Below are 21,201 nucleotides of genomic sequence, written 5' to 3' on the forward strand. Positions count from 1 at the left end.
TACAAAGAAGGCACATCCTCTCACCCAACACACACACACACACCAAATTAAAAGCTGACTTCTTATAAGAAATAATGGAGGGCAGAGGCAGTGGGATCACATATTTAAAGTGTGGAGAGAAAAAAAGTCAACAGAAAAAAATAAGTCTACTTCATTTTTCAAAAATGAAGTAGAAAGTAAGACTTTTCCAGATACACAAAAAGAAAAGAACTTGTCATAGAAAGTCTGCGTTATAAGAAATACTAAAGGAAGATCTTCAGGTTGAAAGCAAGACACAGCACACAGTAATTCAAATCCACATTAAAAAAAAAACACAAAAAACAATGATAAAGGTAATTATACAATTATAAAAGAGTATAAACGGGGCTTCCCTGGTGGCACAGTGGCTAAGAATCTGCCTGCCAATGCAGGAGACACGGGTTCAAGCCCTGGTCTGGGAAGATCCCACATGCCCTGGAGCAAGTAAGCCTGTGCACCATAACTACTGAGCCTGCGCTCTAGAGACCACGAGCCACAACTATTGAGCCCACGCACCACAACTACTGAAGCCCATGCACCTAGAGCCTGTGCTCTGCAACAAGAAGCCACCATGATGAGAAGCCTGCGCAGTGCAACAGAGTAGCCCCTGCTCGCCGCAACTAGAGAAAGCCCATGCGCAGCAATGAAGACCCAACACAGCCAAAAAAAAAAAAAGAGTATAAATGTATGTTTTTCCATTTTTCTCTTAACTGATTTTAAAAGCAATTTTATAAAGCAACATGTGTTTAATTGTATTGTTGGGCCTATAACATAAAAATGTAATATATTTGCTAATAACAACATTATAGAGAGGGATGGGAACACAGCTATATTGGAGAAAGGAAATGACAACAGATGATAACTCAAATCCATAGGAACAAATGAAGAGAACCAGATATGGTAAATGAGGAAGTTAATACAAGTGCTATACATGTATACTGGCTCTCCTTTCTTCCCTCAGCTTCTTTAAAAGATATAAAATTACTCAAGCTAATAGTTATAACAACGTGTCATTGGGTTTATAGCATATATAGATATAATAATATGCATAACAATAGTAGCAAACAAGGCCAGTTGGGGTAGGAAATAGGAATGCTTTCCTATATCTCACTGGAATTAAGTTAGCATAAATCTGAATTAGATTCTGATAATATATATATATACATGGCCTGCCCTAGATAAAAAACTAAGAAAATATTTCAAACAATATAGTGAAAAAAATTAATGTAATTAAATTGTTACACACTGAAAATACTCAATACTAAAGAAAACAGTAAAGGAGGAATAGATGAAAAAAAAAGACATAAGAAATATATTAAATGAAAAGAAAATGACAGACATAAATCCAACTATGTCAGTAATAACCTTAAATGTGAGGGGACTAAGCAGACCAGTGAAATGGCAGAGACTAGGTAACAAAAGAAGATCCAACTATATGCTGCCTATAGGAGATGCATTTTACATTCTAAAATACAAATAGGTTGGGAAAAAAGGTATGGGAAAAATATATCATGCAAAGGAGTGGCTATACTAATATCAGACAAAATAGATTTTAAAACAAAATTAAAAGTTCCAAAAATAAAGAGGGATATTTTATAATGTTGAATGGTCTGTCCATCAGGGAAATATAATGATTATAAATGTATTCATCTGACAACAGAGACATAAAATACATGACGCAAAACCTGACAGAAAAAAGGGAGAAAGAAATGATTCAACAATAATAGTTGTAGACTTTGATATACCACTTTCAATAATGGGTAAAACAACAAGCAGAAGATCAACAAGGAAATAGAAGACCTGAACAACACTATAAGCTGGCTAGACATAACAGACATCTATAGAATGCTCCACCCAACAACAGCAAACTACAGAAACTAAAGAATGAATAAATGAAATGTTGGTATACCCATATAATGGAATATTACTTGGCAATAAACAGAAATGAAATACATTTGGCCTTTGCACAATGCAGGGGTCAGGATGCTGCCTCCCCTACCACCCACCTCCACCAACAGTCAAAAGTCTGTGTATAACTTTACAGTTGGCTCTCCATACACTTAGTTCCACATCCATGGATTCAACCAACTGTAGATTGTGTAGTACTGTAGTACATATGTATTGAAAAAAAAGATCTGTGTATAAGTGGACCTGTGCAGTTTAAACCCTTGTTGTTCAAGGGTCAACTGTACTGATATATGCTACAACATGGATGAACCTTAAAAACATTATGCTAACAGAAAGAAGCCACTCACAAAAGAACATATATTGTATGATCCTCTTGATATGAAACAATCCAGAATAAGCAAACCACAGAGAGAGAAAATAGATTAGCAGTGTTAAGGGCTGGGTGAGGAGGGAATGGGGTTTGTTCTTGGGTTGATAAAGGTGTTCTAGAATTAGATAGTGGTTGCACAACTCTGTGAATATCCTAAAAAATCATTGAATTGTACACTTTAAAAGGGTGAATTGTGTAGTATATGAATTATATCTCAATAAAGCTGTTAAAAATAGAGAAGAAACAAATGGTACCAATAACCTTCCTACCTGCCTGCTAAATGAGACAAGGCCTTTGGCTTGGTTTTATAGCAACTGCTTCTCCTCCCTACCTAACACCCAAAGTTTTATAAGATCAGCAGGAATTTCAGCTCCAGATTAATATTTTATCTCTCTAAATGGCACCCTCTACTTTAACCACGAATTGAACTTCTTTGCATCTCCTAGAATGCATCTGCTTTCTTAGGTCTCTGTTTGAAGGCCCTCTTATATGTTGCCCTGCTCTTTGAAAGCCTCCTCCAACTGGCTCACTTTTATTTCTTTTCAATAATGCAGATGTCACCTCTTTAGGAATGTCCTCCCTGAGGCTTAGTTAGTGCACCCTCGAAGCCTTAGTTGCTATACCATCTATATATTTCACTTCACCCTGGGCTCACTTCTATCATAGCATCTATTTGTTTACTTGTCTCCCCCACTAAACTATAAGGTCCATGACTGCAAGTATTGTATCTTTTAGTTATAAGCACCTTGCCCTGTGCCTAGGTGCTCAATAGATTAAGAAAGCCTGTCTAGCCGCATGTAAATCAATGAAGTTAAAACAAATCCTCACACCATATATAAAAATAAACTCAAAATGTTTTGAAGACTTAAATATAAGACATGACACCATAAAACTCTTAGATGAGAACATAGGCAAATCATTCTCTGACATAAATTGTACCAATGTTTTCTTAGGTTAGTTTCCCAAGGTAATAGAAATAAAAGCAAAAATAAACAAATGGGACCTAATCAAACTTACAAGCTTTTGTATAGTAAAGGAAACCATAAACAAAACGAAAAGACAACTTAGGGACTGGGAGAAAATATTTGCAAACGATGTGACTTACAAGGGATCAATGTGCAAAATATACAAACAGCTCATATAACTCAATATCAAAAAAAACCCAATTGAAAAATGGTCAGAAGATCTAAATAAACATTTCTCCAAGGAAGACATACAGATGGCCAACAGGCCCATGAAAAGATGCTCATCATCACTAATTATTAGAGAAATGCAAATCAAAACTATAATGAGGTACACCTCACACCAGTCAGAATGGCCATCGTTAAAAAGTCTACAAATAATAAATGCTGGAGAGGGTGTGGAGAAGAGGGAACCTTCCTGCACTGTTGGTGGGAATGTAAATTGGTGCAGCCACTATGGAAAACAGTATGGAGGTTCCTCAAAAAACTAAAAATAGAGTTGCCATGTGACACTGCAATCCCACTCCTGGGCATATATCTGGACAAAACTATAATTTGAAAATATTCATGCACCCCAATGTTCATTGCAGCACTATTTATAATAGCCAAGACACGGAAACAACCTAAGTGTCCACTGACAGGTGAATGGATAAGAAGAGGTGGTATGTATAAACAATGAAATATTACGCAGCCATGAAAAAGAATGAAAGAATGCCATTTGCAGCTACATGGATGGACCTAGAGATTATCATACTAAGTGAAGGAAATCAGAAAGAGAAAGACAAATACCATATGATATCACTTATATGTGGAATCTAAAATATGACACAAATGAACTTATCTACAAAACAGAAACAGACTCACAGACATAGAGAACAGACTTGTGGTTGTCAAGGGAGAGGGGGAGTGGGGGAGGGATGGATTGGGAGATTGGGATTAGCATATACAAACTATTATATATATGATGGATAAAAAACAAGGTCCTGCTGTGTAGCACAGGGAACTATATTCAATATCCTGTGATAAACCATAATGGAAAAGGATATGAAAAAGAATGTATATATGTATATGTATAACCGAATCACTTTGCTATATGTAGAAATTAGCACATTGTAAATCAACTATACTTCAATAAAATAAATTTTAAAAAAATGTTTGTCTAAACCCCATGATCACCTACTAACTTTAACAGTAACAGATTTTACTTCTCAGGGGTGTGTGCGTGTATGTGTGAGCACGCGTACGCCCGTGCACTGATGATGGTAATGATCGTGATATCAGTCATATCACTGTGGCTCACTTTAAAGAACCAGCAGGAAACATTTTGAGATATTGCTAGGATTTGCCACCATCCTGAATGAGACTCTTGCGTTGACCTTTAGCTATTAATACAAATTGTGAAACTATTGGAGTGTGACTGGTATTTTCTGAGTTGGTAACTAGTTCTGATTATCACAATTTTAATGTGTTCAAAGAAGCTCCTTGGAAATTACATATAAGATATTTCAGGAAATTCCACTAGGGTTTTTAAATTTCTTGAAGTTTCTGATAATTATTTTACTTAATTTTAAACATAAATTTTATATCCGAAATTTAAAAATTAAATACCCATTCTTCATTTTTCTATGTGGAAAATAAACTTTTCTCCTCAGAATGGTATATATGGCAGGCTTCTGTCCCAAAGTGGCCAACTGTTTGCTAAGTATTATGGAATTCTGTAAGAAAAAAAAAATTCCTCTTTTTAATATTTTCAGAGCCAAAATTAATCGGAAATTACATCATGATATACTGAATTTATTATTTTAGTTAAGACATTGTTTATATTTATAAATTTACCACATTTTCAAGATTCAGCTTTGGTATTTTTCCTACTATATAGCTTCCTCCCTATTAGAACCTTATGAAATATAAATGTCAAAATTTCCAACATGTTGAAAACACTATGCACAATCAGAATCCTGAATAAACTGAGATTATGGAGGCTCTTAAATAAATACCCTTAGTTTTAAAATTTTCTTTCTTTCTTTCTTTCTTTTTAACATCTTTATTGGAGTATAATTGCTTTACATTGTTGTGTTAGTTGCTGCTGTATAACAAAGTGAATCAGCTATATGTATGCATACATCCCCATGTACTCTCCCTCTTGCGTCTCCCTCCCACACTCCCTTTCCTACCCCTCTAGGTGGTCACAAAGCACCGAGCTGATCTCCCTGTGCTATGCAGCTGCTTCCCACTAGCTATCTATTTTACATTTGGTAGTGTATATATGTCAATGCTACTCTCTCACTTCACCCAGCTTACACGTCCCCCTCCCCGTGTCCTCAAGTCCATTCTCTACGTCTGAGTCTTTATTCCTGTCTAGCCCCTACATTCATCAGAACCTTTTTTTTCTTTTACATTCTATATATATGTGTTAGCACATGGCATTTGTTTTTCTCTTTCTGACTTACTTTACTTTGTATGACAGACTCTAGATCCATCCACCTCACTACAAATAACTCACTTTTGTTTCTTTTTATGGCTGAGTAATATTCCATTGTATATATGTGTCATGTCTTCTTTATCCATTCATCTGTCGACAGACACTTAGGCTGCTTCCATGTCCTGGTTATTGTAAATAGTGCTGCAATAAACATTGTGGTACATGACTCTTTTTGAATTACGGTTTTCTCAGGGTATATGCCCAGAAGTGGAATTGCTGGGTCATATGGTAGTTCTATTTTTAGTTTCTTAAGGAACCTCCATACTGTTCTCCATAGTGGCTGTATCAATTTACATTCCCACCAACAGTGCAAGAGGATTCCCTTTTCTCCATACCCTCTCCAGCAATTATTGTTTGTAGATTTTTTGATGATGGCCATTCTAACTGGTATGAGGTGATACCTCATTGTAGTTTTGATTTGCATTTCTCTAATGATTAGTGATGTTGAGCATCCTTTCATGTGTTTGTTGGCAATCTGTACATCTTCTTTGGAGAAATGTCTATTTGGGTCTTCTGCCCATTTTTGGATTGGGTTGTTTGTTTTTTTGATATTGAGTAGCATGAGCTGCTTGTATACTAGGAGATTAATCCTTTGTCAGTTGCTTCATTTGCAAATATTTTCTCCCATTCTGTGGGGTTGTCTTTTCATCTTGTATATGGTTTCCTTTGCTGTGCAAAAGCTTTTAAGTTTCATTAGGTCCCATTTGTTTATTTTTGTTTTTATTTCCATTTCTCTAGGAGGTGGGTCACAAAGGATCTTGCTGTGATTTATGTCATAGAGTGTTCTGCCTATGTTTTCCACTAAGAGTTTTTGTCTGGCCTTATATTTAGGTCTCTAATCCATTTTGAGTTTATTTTTGTGTATGGTGTTAAGGAGTGTTCTAATTTCATTCTTTTACATGTAGCTGTCCAGTTTTCCCAGCATCACTTATTGAAGAGTCTGTCTTTGCTCCATTCTATAGTCTTGCCTCCTTTATCAAAGATAAGTTGACCATATGTGCGTGGGTTTATCTCTGGGCTTTCTATTCTGTTCCATTGATCTATATTTCTGTTTTTGTGCCAGTACCATACAGTCTTGATTACTGTAGCTTTGTAGTATAGTCTGAAGTCAGGGAGCTTGATTCTTCCCACTCCATTTTCTTTCTCAGAATTGCTATGGCTGTTTGGGGTCTTTTGTGTTTCCATACAAATTGTAAAATTTTTTGTTCTAGTTCTGTGGAAAATGCCATTGGTAAATTGATAGGGGTTGCAATGTATCTGTAGATTGTTTTGGGTAGTATAGTCATTTACACAATGTTGATTCTTCCAATCCAAGAACATGGTATACCTCTCCATTTATCTGTATCATATTTAATTTCCTTCATCAGTGCCTTATGTGTCATATTTAATTTCTTTTATCAGTGTCTTATAGTTTTCTGCATACAGGTCTTTTGTCTCCTTAGGTTGGTTTACTCCTAGGTATATTATTGTTTTTGTTACAATGGTAAATGGGAGTGTTTCCTTAATTTCTCTTTCAGATTTTCATCATTAGTGTATAGGAATGCTTGAGATTTCTGTGCATTAATTTTGTATCCTGCTACTTTACCAAATGCATTGATTAGCTCTAGAGTTGTCTGGTAGCATCTTGTTATCTGCAAACACTGACAGTTTTACTTCTTCTTTTCTGATTTGGATTCCTTTTATTTCTTTTTCTTCTCTGATTGCTGTGGCTAAAACTTCCAAAACTATGTTGAATAATAGTGGTGAGAGTGTGGAACCATGTCTTGTTCCTGATCTTAGTGGAAATGGTTTAAGTTTTTCACCATTGAGAACGATGTTGGCTGTGGGTTTGTCATATATGGCCTTTATTATGTTGAGGTAAGTTTCCTCTATGGCTATTTTCTGGAGAGATTTCATCATAAACGGGTGTTGAATTTCATCAAAAGCTTTTTTCTGCATCTATTGAGATGATCATATGGTTTTTCTCCTTCAGTTTGTTAATATGGTTTATCACATTGATTAATTTGTGTATACTGAAGAATCCTTGCCTTCCTGGGATAAACCCCACTTGATCATGGTGTATGATCCTTTTATTGTGCTGCTGGACTCTGTTTGCTAGTATTTTGTTGAGGATTTTTGCATCTATGTTCATCAGTGATATTGGCCTGTAGTTTTCTTTCTTAGTGACATCTTTGTCCAGTTTTGGTATCAGGGTGATGGTGGCCTTGTAGAATGAGTTTGGCAGTGTTCCTCCCTCTGCTATATTTTGGAATATACTCATTTTGGAAGAGTTTGAGAATAGGTGTTAGCTCTTCTCTAAATGTTTGATAGAATTCGCCTGTGAATCCATCTGGTCCTGGGCTTTTGTTTGTTGGAAGATTTTTAATCACAGTTTCAATTTCAGTGCTTGTGATTGGTCTGTTTATATTTTCTATTTCTTCATGGTTCAGTCTTGGAAGGTTGTGCTTTTCTAAGAATGTGTCCATTTCTTCCAGGCTGTCAATTTTATTGGCATATAGTTGCTTCTAGTAATCTCTCATGATCCTTTGTATTTCTGCAGTGTCAGTTGTTTCTTCTTCTTTTTCATTTCTAATTCTGTTGATTTGAATCTTCTCACTTTTTTTCTTGATGAGGCTGGCTAATGGTTTATCAATTTTGTTTATCTTCTCAAAGAACCAGCTTTTAACTTTATTGATCTTTGCTATCATTTCCTTCATTTCTTTTTCATTTATTTCTGACCTGATCTTTATGATTTCTTTCCTTCTGCTAACTTTGGGGTTCTTTTTGTGTTCTTCTTTCTCTAATTGCTTTCGGTGTAAGGTTAGGTTGCTTATTTGAGATTTTTCTTGTTTCTTGAGATAGGAATGTATTGCTATAAACTTCCCTCTTAGAACTGCTTTTGCTGCATTCCATCGGTTTTGGGTCATCGTGTTTCATTGTCATTTGTTTCTAGGTATTTTTTGATTTCCTCTTTGATTTCTTCAGTGATCTCTTGGTCATTTAATAGCATATTATTTAGCCTCCATGTGTTAGTATTTTATACAGTTTTTTTTCCTATAAGTGATATGTAGTCTCATAGCATTGTGGTCGGAAAAGATACTTGATACAATTTCAATTATCTTAAAGTTACCGAGGCTTGATTTGTGACCCAAGATATGATCTATCGTGGAGAATGTTCCATGAGCACTTGAGAAGAAAGTGTATTCTGTTGTTTTTGGATGGAATGTCCTATAAACATCAATTAAGTCCATCTTCTTTAATGTATCATTTAATGCTTGTGTTTCCTTATTTATTTTCATTCTGGTTGATCTGTCCATTGGTGAAAGTGGGGTGTTAAAGTCCCCTACTATGATTGTGTTATTGTCGATTTCCCCTTTTATGGCTGTTAGCATTTGCCTTTTGTATTGAGGTGCTCCTATGTTGGAGCACCTCAGTGCTCCAGGAATTGTTATATCTCCTTCTTGGATTGACCCCTTGATCATTATGTAGTGTCCTTCTTTGTCTCTTGTAATAGTCTTTATTTTAAAGCGTATTTTGTCTGATATGAGAATTGCTACTCCAGCTTTCTTTTGATTTCCACTTGCATGGAATATCTTTTTCCATCCCCTCACTTTCAGTTTGTATGTGTCCCTAGGTCTGAAGTGGGTCTCTTGTAGACAGCATATATATGGGTCTTGTTTTTGTATCCATTCAGCCAGTCTATGTCTTTTGGTTGGAGCATTTAATCCATTTACATTTAAGGTAGATATCAATATGTGTGTTCCTATTACCATTTTCTTAATTGTTTTGGGTTTGTTATTGTAGATCTTTTCCTTCTCTTGTGCTTCCTGCCTAGGGAAGTTACTTTAGCATTTGTTGTAAAGTTGGTTTTGTGGTGCTGAATTCTCTTAGTTTTTGCTTGTCTGTAAAGGTTTTAATTTTTCCATGAAATCTGAATGAGATCCTTGCTGGGTAGCGTATTCTTGGTTGTAGGTTTTCCCCTTTCATCACTTTAAATATGTCCTGTCACTCCCTTCTGGCTTGCAGAGTTTCTGCTGAAAGATCAGCTGTTAACCTTATGGGGATTCCCTTGTATGTTATTTGTTGCTTCTCCCTTGCTGCTTTTAATATTTTTTCTTTGTATTTAATATTTGATAGTTTGATTAATATGTGTCTTGGCATGTTTTTCCTTGGATTTATCTTGTGTGGGAGTCTCTGCGCTTCTTGGACTTGATTGGCTATTTCCTTTCCCATGTTAGGGTAGTTTTCAACTATAATCTCTTCAAATATTTTCTCAGACCCTTTCTTTTTCTCTTCTTCTTCTGGGACCCCTATAGTTTGTTGTTGTGTTTAATGTTGTCCTAGAGGTTTCTGAGACTGTCCTCAATTATTTTCATTCTTTTTCTTTATTATGCTCTGTGGTTGTTATTTCCACTATTTTATCTTCCAGGTCACTTATTCGTTCTTCTGCCTCAGTTATTCTGCTATTGATTCCTTCTAGAGAATTTTTAATTTCATTTATTGTGTTGTTAATCATTGTTTGCTCTGTAGTTCTTCTAGGTCCTTGTTAAACATTTCTTGTATTTTCTCCATTCTATTTCCAATTTTTCAATCATCTTTACTATCTCTACTCTGAATTTTTTTTCAGGTAGACTGCCTATTTCTTCTTCATTTGTTTGGTCTGGTGGGTATTTACCTTGCTCCCTCATCTGCTGCATATTTCTGTGTCTTCTCATTTTGCTTAACTTACTGTGTTTGGGGTCTCCTTTTCACAGGCTGTAGGTTCGTAGTACCCTTTGTTTTTGGTGTTTGCCCCCAGTGGGTAAGGTTAGTTCCGTGGGTTGTGTAGGCTTCCTGGTGGAGGGCACTGGTGCCTGTGTTCTGGTGGAGGAGGCTGGATCTTGTCTTTCTGGTGGGCAGGAACATGTCCAGTGGTGTGTTTTGGGGTGTCTGTAAACTTAGTATGATTTTAGGCAGCCTCTCTGCTAATGGGTGGGGTTGTGTTCCTGTCTTGCTAGTTGGTCATCATGGGGTGTCCAGCACTGGAGCTTGCTGGTCCTTGAGTGGAGCCAGGTCTTTGCGTTGAGATGCAGATCTCTGGGAGAGCTCTCACTGATTGATATTACATGGTGTTGGGAGGTGTCTGGTGGTCCAATGTCCTGGACTCAGCTCTTCCACCTCAGAGGCTCAGCCCTGACACTCAGCTGGAGCACCAAGACCCTGTCAGCCACATGGCTTTTAGGAAGTCTGAGGTGTTCTGCCAGTGTTCAGTTGGTGTTCTGTAGGAGTTGTTCCACATGTAGATGTATTTCTGATGTATTTGTGGGGAGGAAGGTGAGCTCCACGTCTTACTCCTCTGCCATCTTGAAGGTCCTCAATACCCTTAGTTTTAATGTCAATGAAATACAAAATGGAGTTTCTAAAACTAATCTGTTGGAATTATTTCTATATGAGCTTGACTTCAAAACAACATACCCTTCAAGGCATATTTCAAATATATCTGGAGGCTCTCGAAAAATTCTATTAGTATAAAGATAGATCTTACATGTTCCCTCTTTTTCTCATGAGATTTAAGGGGATGTTGAATTGACTGGAATTATTCCTAATAAAGTCTTTTTAGAATAGAGGCAGCAGTTTCATTATGGGGAATACCTAGAATAAAAAAATCAGATAATGAGGGCCAGTCTAGAGTCCTCCAATAATGCTCCTGTTAAATTTCCTAGAAATATGTCAACCACCCACAAAGGAACATTTGAGATTGCTGTAATGAGTATCAGTAAGTGTGTATTTATTGGGACTGCGATTGCCTAATAAGAGGATTTATCGTATGTTTTGAGAGTAGTAATGGTGGTCAGGGATGGCTTCCTTGAAGAATAGAAGGTTAATGATTTTGATAGAGAAAAATAGATTTGCCTGGTAAATACTTGATAAATAATAGATCTTTTAAATTTTGTTTCTAAAAATCTTATTCACTATTCAGAATTTTAAATATAACTATCCTTCATATACCTGCAAAGGAAAAGAGTAAATGGAGCATTCTTAATGTAGCAAAGAATAAGATGGAAATAAAATACAACAAGCAACCTATACAGCAAGATGACAGAAAAAAGGATATACTAAGATAAAGTTAAGACAATTATGTCAACAAGCTTAAGAACATATGTTTCTCCATTAACAGGTTAATTCATGGTCATTAAAGATGGTTTTATAAATATAGAAAAAAATTACCACAAAGAAATCATCAAAAGTATAAAAAACATATTTAGGATATTTTCTTAGGATTTACCAAATGTAGGTTACTGTTATGTATTCATGTTATATAACCTGAAGTCTATATAAACATCATTTTAAATGACAGCATAATATTCCATTGAGTGAGTTATCATTACTTACTTAACACTCCCTTATTGGACATTTAGGTAGCTTTATTTTTTCACTTTTATAAATATTATTGCCATGGACATTATCAGATACAGTCTTTTCTAAATTAGCACTATTTCTTTTGATTACATTCTTGAAAATGTGATTACTGGATCAAAAGTTATGAACACTAAAAATTCTTGATATGAATTGAGCAAAATGATTTCTAAAAGGAATATGCCTATTTATTTTATTACTATTATCATCAGCAGATTTCACTATCTAGTGCCTAACTTCTTATACTTTTTAGAAAAGTATTCTAGTTGTAACATCAATATATGTTTATACATGCTGCTAAATTTAATAAATATCTTTTTGCTTCTTAATTGATTTTTCAGCAGCATTTGAAACATTAGACTAACTTCCCCTTTTCAGGTAGTGTTTCTCTGTTACTTGGCTTACAAGCACTTCAAACCAGTATGTCCAAAACTGAACTACTGCCTAGAGATTCTGCCTCCCAAACCAGCATTTATAAATATTTGTTGAATAAATAAAGAAGAAAATAATCTCACAACCCAGCGGAGAGTAAAGCTCTCTCACAATTTGCATGGAATCTTTTTTCATCCCTTCACTTTTCTCCTATGTGCGTCTTTAAATGTAAAGTGAGTTGCTTGTTGACAGCATATTGCTGGATGTTTTTTAAAAAATCCATTCAGTCGTTCTATGCCTTTTGATTGGGGGTTTAATCCATTTGAATTTAAGTATTTATTGATAGATAAGGTCTTAATATTGCCATTTTCTTAAATTTTTGGTCTGATTTGCAGTTGTGTTATTCTTCTCTTTCTCTATTGCTGTTTTCCTTGTTATTTGATGATGTTTGTAGTGCTTTTCTTTGATTTTTTTATCTTTATCTTTTGTAATAATATGTCTGATAGAAACTATATATTAGTTCTTTGTAACTTCAGGCTTTCATAAAATGTCTTACAGTTAAAACTATTTTAAGTTGATAGCAACTTCAATCACATAAATAAACTACACTTTTACTACCGCCCCCTTTGTGTTCATGTAGTCAGAGCTTACTTTTTTGTGTGTTATGCATCTATTAACAAATTTTTGTCTTTTAACTTTTATATTAGACTTAAAAGTGATTCATGCACCACCATTACAGTGTTATATTGTTCTGTATTTGCCTATAAAATTACCTTTACCAGTGATAGATCACATGTTAAATCATAAAATAATTTTTAAGTCTTAAAAATTTAAGAAGATTAAAATCATTGCAAGTATCTTTTCCAACCACAATGGGATGAAACTAGAAATCAGTAATAGTTTGAAAATATGAAGAATCACAAATACATGCAAATTAAACTGCACAATCTTGAACAATAATTTGGTCAAAGAGGAAATCAAAGGGAATTTTTAAAATACCTCAAGACAAAGGAAAACATAAACACAACATAATAGAATTTATGGGATGTATCAAAAGCAAGACTAAAAGGGAGGCAATAAATGCCTACGTTAAAAAAAAAGATCACAAATAAACAACCTAACTTTACACCACAAGGAACTATAAAAAGAGAAGCAAACTAAGCCTAAAGTGAGCAGAAGGAAAGAAATAATAAAGATCAGAGCAGAAACAAATCAAGTAGAGAATAGAAAAAGAATAGAAAAAAAATCAACCAAACTAAGAAATAGCTTTTTGAAAAAATAAACAAAATTGATACATTCTTAGCTAGGCTAAGAAAAAAGACAAAAGTCTCAGATAAATAAAATAAAAAATGAAAGAGCAGACATTACAACTGATACCACACAAATGCAAAGGATCATAAGAGAAAATTGTGAGCAATTACATACCAAAAAATTGTATAACCTAGAAGAAACGTACAGATTCCTACAAACATACAACCTACTAAGAATGAATCCTGAATAAATAGAAAATGTGAACAGACTAATAATGCATAAGAAGACCTAATCAGTAAGCAAAAATCTCCCAATAAAAACAACAAAACCAGGACTAGATAGTTTAACTGGTGAATTATATCAAACATTTAAAGAAGAATTAATACCAATACTTCTGAAACTCTTCCCAAAAATTGAGGCAGAGGGAACACTTCCCAACTCATTTTATGAGGCCAGCATTACCTTGATACCAAAACCAGATAGGAACATTACAGGAAAGAAAACTTGAGGCCAATATCCCTGATGAATATAGATGTAAAAATTATCAGCAACACACTAGCAAACCAAATTCAACAGCACACCAAGAGGATCATACACAATGATCAAGTGGGATTTATCCCTAGGTTGCAAGGATGGTTCAACATATACAAGTCAATAAATGTGACACATCACATTAATACAATGAAAGACAAAAATCATTTGATCATCTCAATACACACAGAGAAAGCATTTGACAGAACACAACATCCTTTCTTGATACAAACTCTCAGTGGATTGGATATAGATGAAATCTACCTCAACATAATAAAAGCCATATATGACAAGCCCATAGCTATCATCATACTCAATGGGGAAAGGTTAAAAACTTTTGCTTTAAGGTCAGGATGAAGACAAGGGTGCTCAATCTCACCACTCCTATTCAACACAGTACTGGATGTCCTAGCCAGAACAACCAGGCAAGAAAAAGAAATAAAAAGCATTCAAATTGAAAAGGAAATAAAAATGTCTTTGTAGATAACATGATCTTATATTTAGAAAATCCTAAGGAAGCCACCAAAAACTGTTAGAACTAGTCAACAAATTGAGTAAAGTTGCAGGATACAAAATCAACATGCAGAAATCAGTTGCATTTCTATATACTAACAGTGAGCTATTTGAAAAAGAAATAAAGGAAACAATCACATTCACAATAGCATCAAAAACATGAAGTACTTGGGGATAAATTTAACCAAGGAGGTGAAATATCTGTAAACAGAAAATTATAAGACTTTGATGAAATAAATTTAAGAAGACACAAATAAATGGAAAAATATCCCATGTTCATGGATCAGAAGAATTAATATTGCTAAAATGTCCCTGCTACTCAGAGCCATCTACAGATTCAATATAATCCCTATAAAAATCTCAATGGCATTTCTTCACAAGAGTAGAAAAAATAATCCTAAAATTTGTATGGAACCACAAAAGACTGCAAATAGCCAAGAAAATCCTGAGAAAGAAGAACAGAGCTAGAAGCAATCACACTTTCTGATTTCAAACTATAACACAAAACTATAGTAATCAAAACAGTATGGTACTGGCATTAAAATAGACACACATAGCAAGGAACAGAATCAAGAGCAAAGAAATATATGCATATATGTTCAACTAATATTTTACAAGACAGCCAAGAATACTCAATAGGGAAAGATAGTGTCTTCAATAAATGTTGCTGGAAAAATTTATAATCATGTACAGAAGAATGAAATTGGAACCTACCTTATACCAATCACAAAAATTAACTTTAAATGGATTAGAAATTTAAACATAATACCTGAAACTGTAAAACCCCTAGAATAAAACAGGGGAAAAACTTTTTTGACATTGGTCTTGGCAATGATTTTTTGGATATGAATATGACACCAAAAGCACGAGCAACAAAGGCAAAAATAAGTAAGTGGAACTACATCAAATTAAAAAGCTTCTGCACAACAAAGAAATAATCAACAGAGTATAAAGGTAACCTATGGAAAGGGAGAAAATATTTGCAAGTCATACATCTGATAAAGGGTTTATATGCAAAGTATGTAAGGAACATATACAACTCAATAGCAAAAAAAGAAAACAATCTGGGCTTCCCTGGTGGCGCAGTGGTTGAGAATCTGCCTGCCAATGCAGGGGACACGGGTTCGAGCCCTGGTCTGGGAAGATCCCACATGCCGCGGAGCAGCTGGGCCCGTGAGCCACAATTACTGAGCCTGCGCGTCTGGAGCCTGTGCTCCACAACAAGAGAGGCCACGATACTGAGAGGCCTGCGCACCGTGATGAAGAGTGGCCCCCGCTTGCCACAACTAGAGAAAGCCCTTGCACCGAAACGAAGACCCAACACAGCCATAAAAATAAATAAATTTAAAAAAAAAAAGAAAACAATCTGATTGAAAAATGGGAGGAGGAATTAATAGGCATTTTCCCAAAGAAGACATACAAATGGCGAAAAGGTACATGAAAATGTGCTCAACATCACTAATTATAAGGGGAATGCAAGTCAAAACCACAGTAAGATAGCATCTCACACCACTTAGGATGGCTATTATCAAAAAGACAAGAAAGAACAAATGTTGACAAGGATATGGAGAGAAGGGAACTCTTGTGCACTCTTGGTGGGAATGTAAGTTGGTACAGAAATTATGGAAAACAGTATGGAAGGTCCTCAAAAATTTAAAATCGAACTATCATGTGATCCAGCAATCCCACTTCTGGATGTATATCCAAAGGAAAAGAAAACAGGACATCTATCGAAGAGATACCTTCACTCTCATGCTTATTGCAGCATTGTTTACAATAGCCAAGATATGGAAAAACCTAACTGTCCGTCAGTGGGTGATTGGATAAAGAAGATGTGATATGTAAAAATGTTAAGTGAAATAAGTCAGACAGAGAAAGACAAATACAGTATGATCTCACTTTCATGTGGAATCTAAAAATGCTGAATTCATAGAAAGAGTAGAATGGTGGTTACAAGCGGCTGAGCAGTGGGTGAAATGGGGAGAGGTTGGTCAAAGGGTACAAATTTCCAATTATAAGATGAATAGGTTCTGGGGATCTAATTTATAGCATAGTGAAAATAGTTAACAATATTCTATCAAAGTACCTGAAAGTTGCTTAAAGAGTAGGTCTTAAATGTTCTTACCACAAAAAAGAAAATATAACTGTGTAAGGTGATCGAGGTCTTAAAAACTCTACTAAGGTAATCATTTCACAATATATAAGTATATTAAATCAACATATGTATACTTTAAACTTACACAATGCTAAAGATCAATTATATTTCAATAAAGCTGAAAAAAGAAACCAACACTCACTAAAAACAAAACAAAACAAAACCCAACCCCAAATTTATTGACTCTAGAATGGATAAAAAATGTGTGTTGTGGGCTTCCCTGGTGGCGCAGTGGTTGAGAACCTGCCTGCCAATGCAGGGGACACGGGTTCGAGCCCTGGTCTGGGAAGATCCCACATGCCGCGGAGCAACTGGGCCCGTGAGCCACAACTACTGAGCCTGAGCGTCTGGAGCCTCTGCTCCGCAACAAGAGAGGCTGCGATAGTGAGAGCCCCGCGCACCGCGATGAAGAGTGGCTCCCACTCGCCGCAACTGGAGAAAGCCCTCACACAGAAACGAAGACCCAACAAAGCCAAAAATAAACATAATAAATAAATAATAAATAAAAATTTAAAAAAAATGTGTGTTGTGTTGAAACAATGAATAACATACAGCAAAGAAAATGAGCAAACTATAGGTACATATAACATGGATAAATCTTATATAATTATGATCAAAAATAAAAAGCAATATGCAGTGTATATAAAGCATGATTCCATTTATTTAAAGTAGAAAAACAAAAATAAAACCCAATAAACCGCATTGTTTAGGAATCATGCAGTAAACTAAAGAGAAAAGCAGAGCAATTATTATCACAAAATATTCAGAATAATGGTTACCTCTAGGGGAAGGGAAGGATTATGTCCATACAAGCACCTCTACTGTGGAGGGAGAAATTATGTTCATGGAGGTGGAAAATATGGGGACCTTCTGTACTACTGTTAATATTTCATCACTTGATAGTGGTTATATGGTTATTTATTATTATTCACTAAACTGGATACTTAGCTTTTATGTTTTTTTCTTTATGATGTAATTCATAGTTAAAATGGTGAAGGAAAAAAACCTCAAATAAACTAAAACCCTGAGCCTTTTAATAGTTATTTAACCACATGTACAAATAAGTTATCCTGTACTGCATCCCTGAGTCACATGCTACTGCTGGTTCTCTTTTCCCTGGTGTGGGTGTTGGGGAAAGGGTAAGGCTCAGATAGGGATGTGAGACAGAAGTGGGTTGAGGTTCAAAGGTGAAATAAAGTACAGAAATGAGTTAAACGTAAGGGATTATTTTGAGTTCGAAGTCAGGGATGGTTAAGAGTTAGGGAAGAGAATGAAGAATGAAGAGTCAGAGGTAGAATTAGGATGTGGGTGTCTGTTAGGCACATTATCTATTGGCTGATAAAAGCCCAAACAGACAATTTATATTTTGCCAGAGCTATTTTGTTAATGATTTATCAAAACTGCAATATTACAATAATCCCTTCAAACTGCTCATGTAACAAAAATCCTGATTTGGTCACGGCAGGCATCTTAGAGGCAGTGATACCTGACTTGAGACTTAAATATGACTAGATGAGGAAAGGGAATGGGCAGCTGCTGTGGAGAGAATGGCATAAGCAGAGACACAGACTCATGGAAGAGAAGATGTGTAAAGGGAGACAGCAGAGTGCAGCTGCTGGAGACAGGATATGTGGAGAGCTAAGGCCAGAGAAGAGTGGCAGAGATGGGATACTCAGGGCTTTGTGTGCCATGTTAATAGTCTAAGACTCGAGTCTATGTTGTTTGTGAGCTCAAACAGCTCAATATCAAAAAAAACAACCTAATCAAAAAATGGGCAGAAGATCCAAATAGACATTTCTCCAAAGAAGATATACAGATGGCCAACAGGCACACAAAAAGATGCTCAACATCGCTAATTATTAGAGAAATGCAAATCAAAACTACAATGAAGTATTACCTCATACCAGTCAGAATGGCCATCATTAAAAAGTCTGCAAATAATAAATGCTGGAGAGGGTGTGAAGAAAAAGGAACCCTCCTACACTGTTGGTGGGAATGTAAATCAGTGCAGCCACTATGGAGAACAGTACAGGGGTTCATTAAAAAACTAAAAATAGAGTTACAAAATGATCCAGCAATCCCACTCCTGGGTATATATCTGGAGAAAACTATAATTCAAAAAGATACATGAGAAAAAAAACCACATTCACAGAAAGATAGACAAGATGAAAAGGCACAGGGCTATGTACCAGATGAAGGAACAAGATAAAACCCCAGAAAAACAACTAAATGAAGTGGAGATAGGCAACCTTCCAGAAAAAGATTTCAGAATAATGATAGTGAAGCTGATCCAGGACCTTGGAAAAAGAATGGAGGCAATGATTGAGATGATGTAAGAAATATTTAACAAAGAGAGAGAAGAATTAAAGAAGAAACAGAGATGAACAATACAATAACTGAAATGAAAAATACACAAGAAGGAATCAATAGCAGAATAACTGAGGCAGAAGAATGGATAAGTGACCTGGAAGACAGAATGGTGGAATTCACTGCTGTGGAACAGAATAAAGAGAAAAGAATGAAAAGAAAAGAAAACAGCCTAAGAGACCTCTGGGACAACATTAAACGCAACAACTTTCACATTACAGGGGTCCCAGAAGGAGAAGAGAGAGAGAAAGGACCCAAGAAAATATTTGAAGAGATTATAGTAGAAAACTTCCCTAACATGGGAAAGGAAATAGCCACCCAAGTCCAGGAAGCTCAGAGAGTCCCATACAGGATAAACCCAAGGAGAAACACAACGAGGCACAGAGTAATCAAATTGGCAAAAATTAAAGACAAAGAAAAATTATGGAAAGCAGCAAGGGAAAAATGGCAAATAACATACAAGGGAACTCCCATAAGGTTAACAGCTGATTTCTCAGCAGAAACTCTACAAGCCAGAAGGGAGTGGCATGACATATTTAGAGTGATGAAAGGGAAGAACCTACAACCAAGATTACTCTACTTGGCAAGGATCTCATTCAGATTCGACAGAGAAATCAAAAGCTTTACAGACAAGTAAATGCTAAGAGATTTCAGCACCACAAAACCAGCTCTACAACAAATGCTAAAGGAACTTCTCTAAGTGGGAAACACAAGAGAAGAAAAGGACCTACAAAAACAAACCCAAAACAATTAAGAAAATGGTCATAGGAACATACATATCAATAATTACCTTAAACGTGAATGGATTAAATGCTCCAACCAAAAGACACAGGCTCACTGAACGGATACAAAAACAAGACCCATATATATGCTGTCTACAAGAGACCCACTTCAGACCTAGGGGCACATACATACTGAAAGTGAGGGGATGGAAAAAGATATTCCATGGAAATGGAAATCAAAACGAAGCTGGGGTAGCAATACTCATATCAGATACAATAGACTTTAAAATAAAGAACGTTACAAGAGAAAAGGAAGGACACTACATAATGATCAAGGGATCAATCCAAGAATATATAACAATTATAAATATATATGCACCCAAAATAGGAGCACCTCAATACATAAGGCAACTGCTAACAGCTATAAAAGAGGAAATCGACAGTAACACAATAATAGTGGGGCACTTTAACACCTCACTTACACCAATGGACAGATCATCCAAAGAGAAAATTAATAAGGAAACACAAGCTTTAAAGGACACAACAGACCAGATAGATTTAATTGATATTTATAGGACATTCCATCCAAAAACAGCAGATTACACTTTCTTCTCAAGTGCGCACGGAACATTCTCCAGGATAGATCACATTTTGGGTCATAAATCAAGCCTCAGTAAATTTAAGAAAAGTGAAATCATATCAAGCATCTTTTCTGACCACACGCTATGAGATTAGAAATCAATTACAGGGGAAAAACCGTAAAAACCACAAAGACATGGAGGCAAAACAATACGTTACTAAATAACCAAGAGATCACTGAAGAAATCAAAGAGGAAATCAAAAAACACCTAGAGACAAATTAAAATGAAAACACGATGATCCAAAACCTACGGGATGCAGCAAAAGCAGTTCTAAGAGGGAAGTTTATAGCTATACAAGCCTACCTCAAGAAACAAGAAAAATCTCAAATAAACAATCTAACCTTACACCTAAAGGAACTAGACAAAGAAGAACCAACAAAACCCAAAGTTAGCAGAAGAAGAGAAATCATAAAGATCAGAGCAGAAATAAATGAAATAGAAACAAAGAAAACAATAGCAAAGATCAATAAAACTAAAAGTTGGTTCTTTGAGAAGATAAACAAAATTGATAAGCCATTAGCCAGACTCATCAAG

The 21,201-nt window shown here is 35.5% G+C and overlaps 1 protein-coding gene across 1 annotated transcript in view; it reads right to left on the minus strand.

Moving 5' to 3' along the window:
* CATSPERE (catsper channel auxiliary subunit epsilon) overlaps positions 1-21,201 on the minus strand; it is a 264,070-nt gene that overhangs the window by 159,417 nt on the left and 83,452 nt on the right. Inside the window, 1 exon segment of the mRNA XM_082471320.1 lies at positions 4,867-4,973. Coding sequence (XP_082327446.1) covers positions 4,867-4,973 — 107 coding nt within the window.

The sequence above is a fragment of the Balaenoptera physalus genome (genome assembly GCF_965194825.1).
Source record: "Balaenoptera physalus genome assembly, chromosome: 1".
NCBI classification, from domain to species: Eukaryota; Metazoa; Chordata; class Mammalia; order Artiodactyla; family Balaenopteridae; genus Balaenoptera; species Balaenoptera physalus.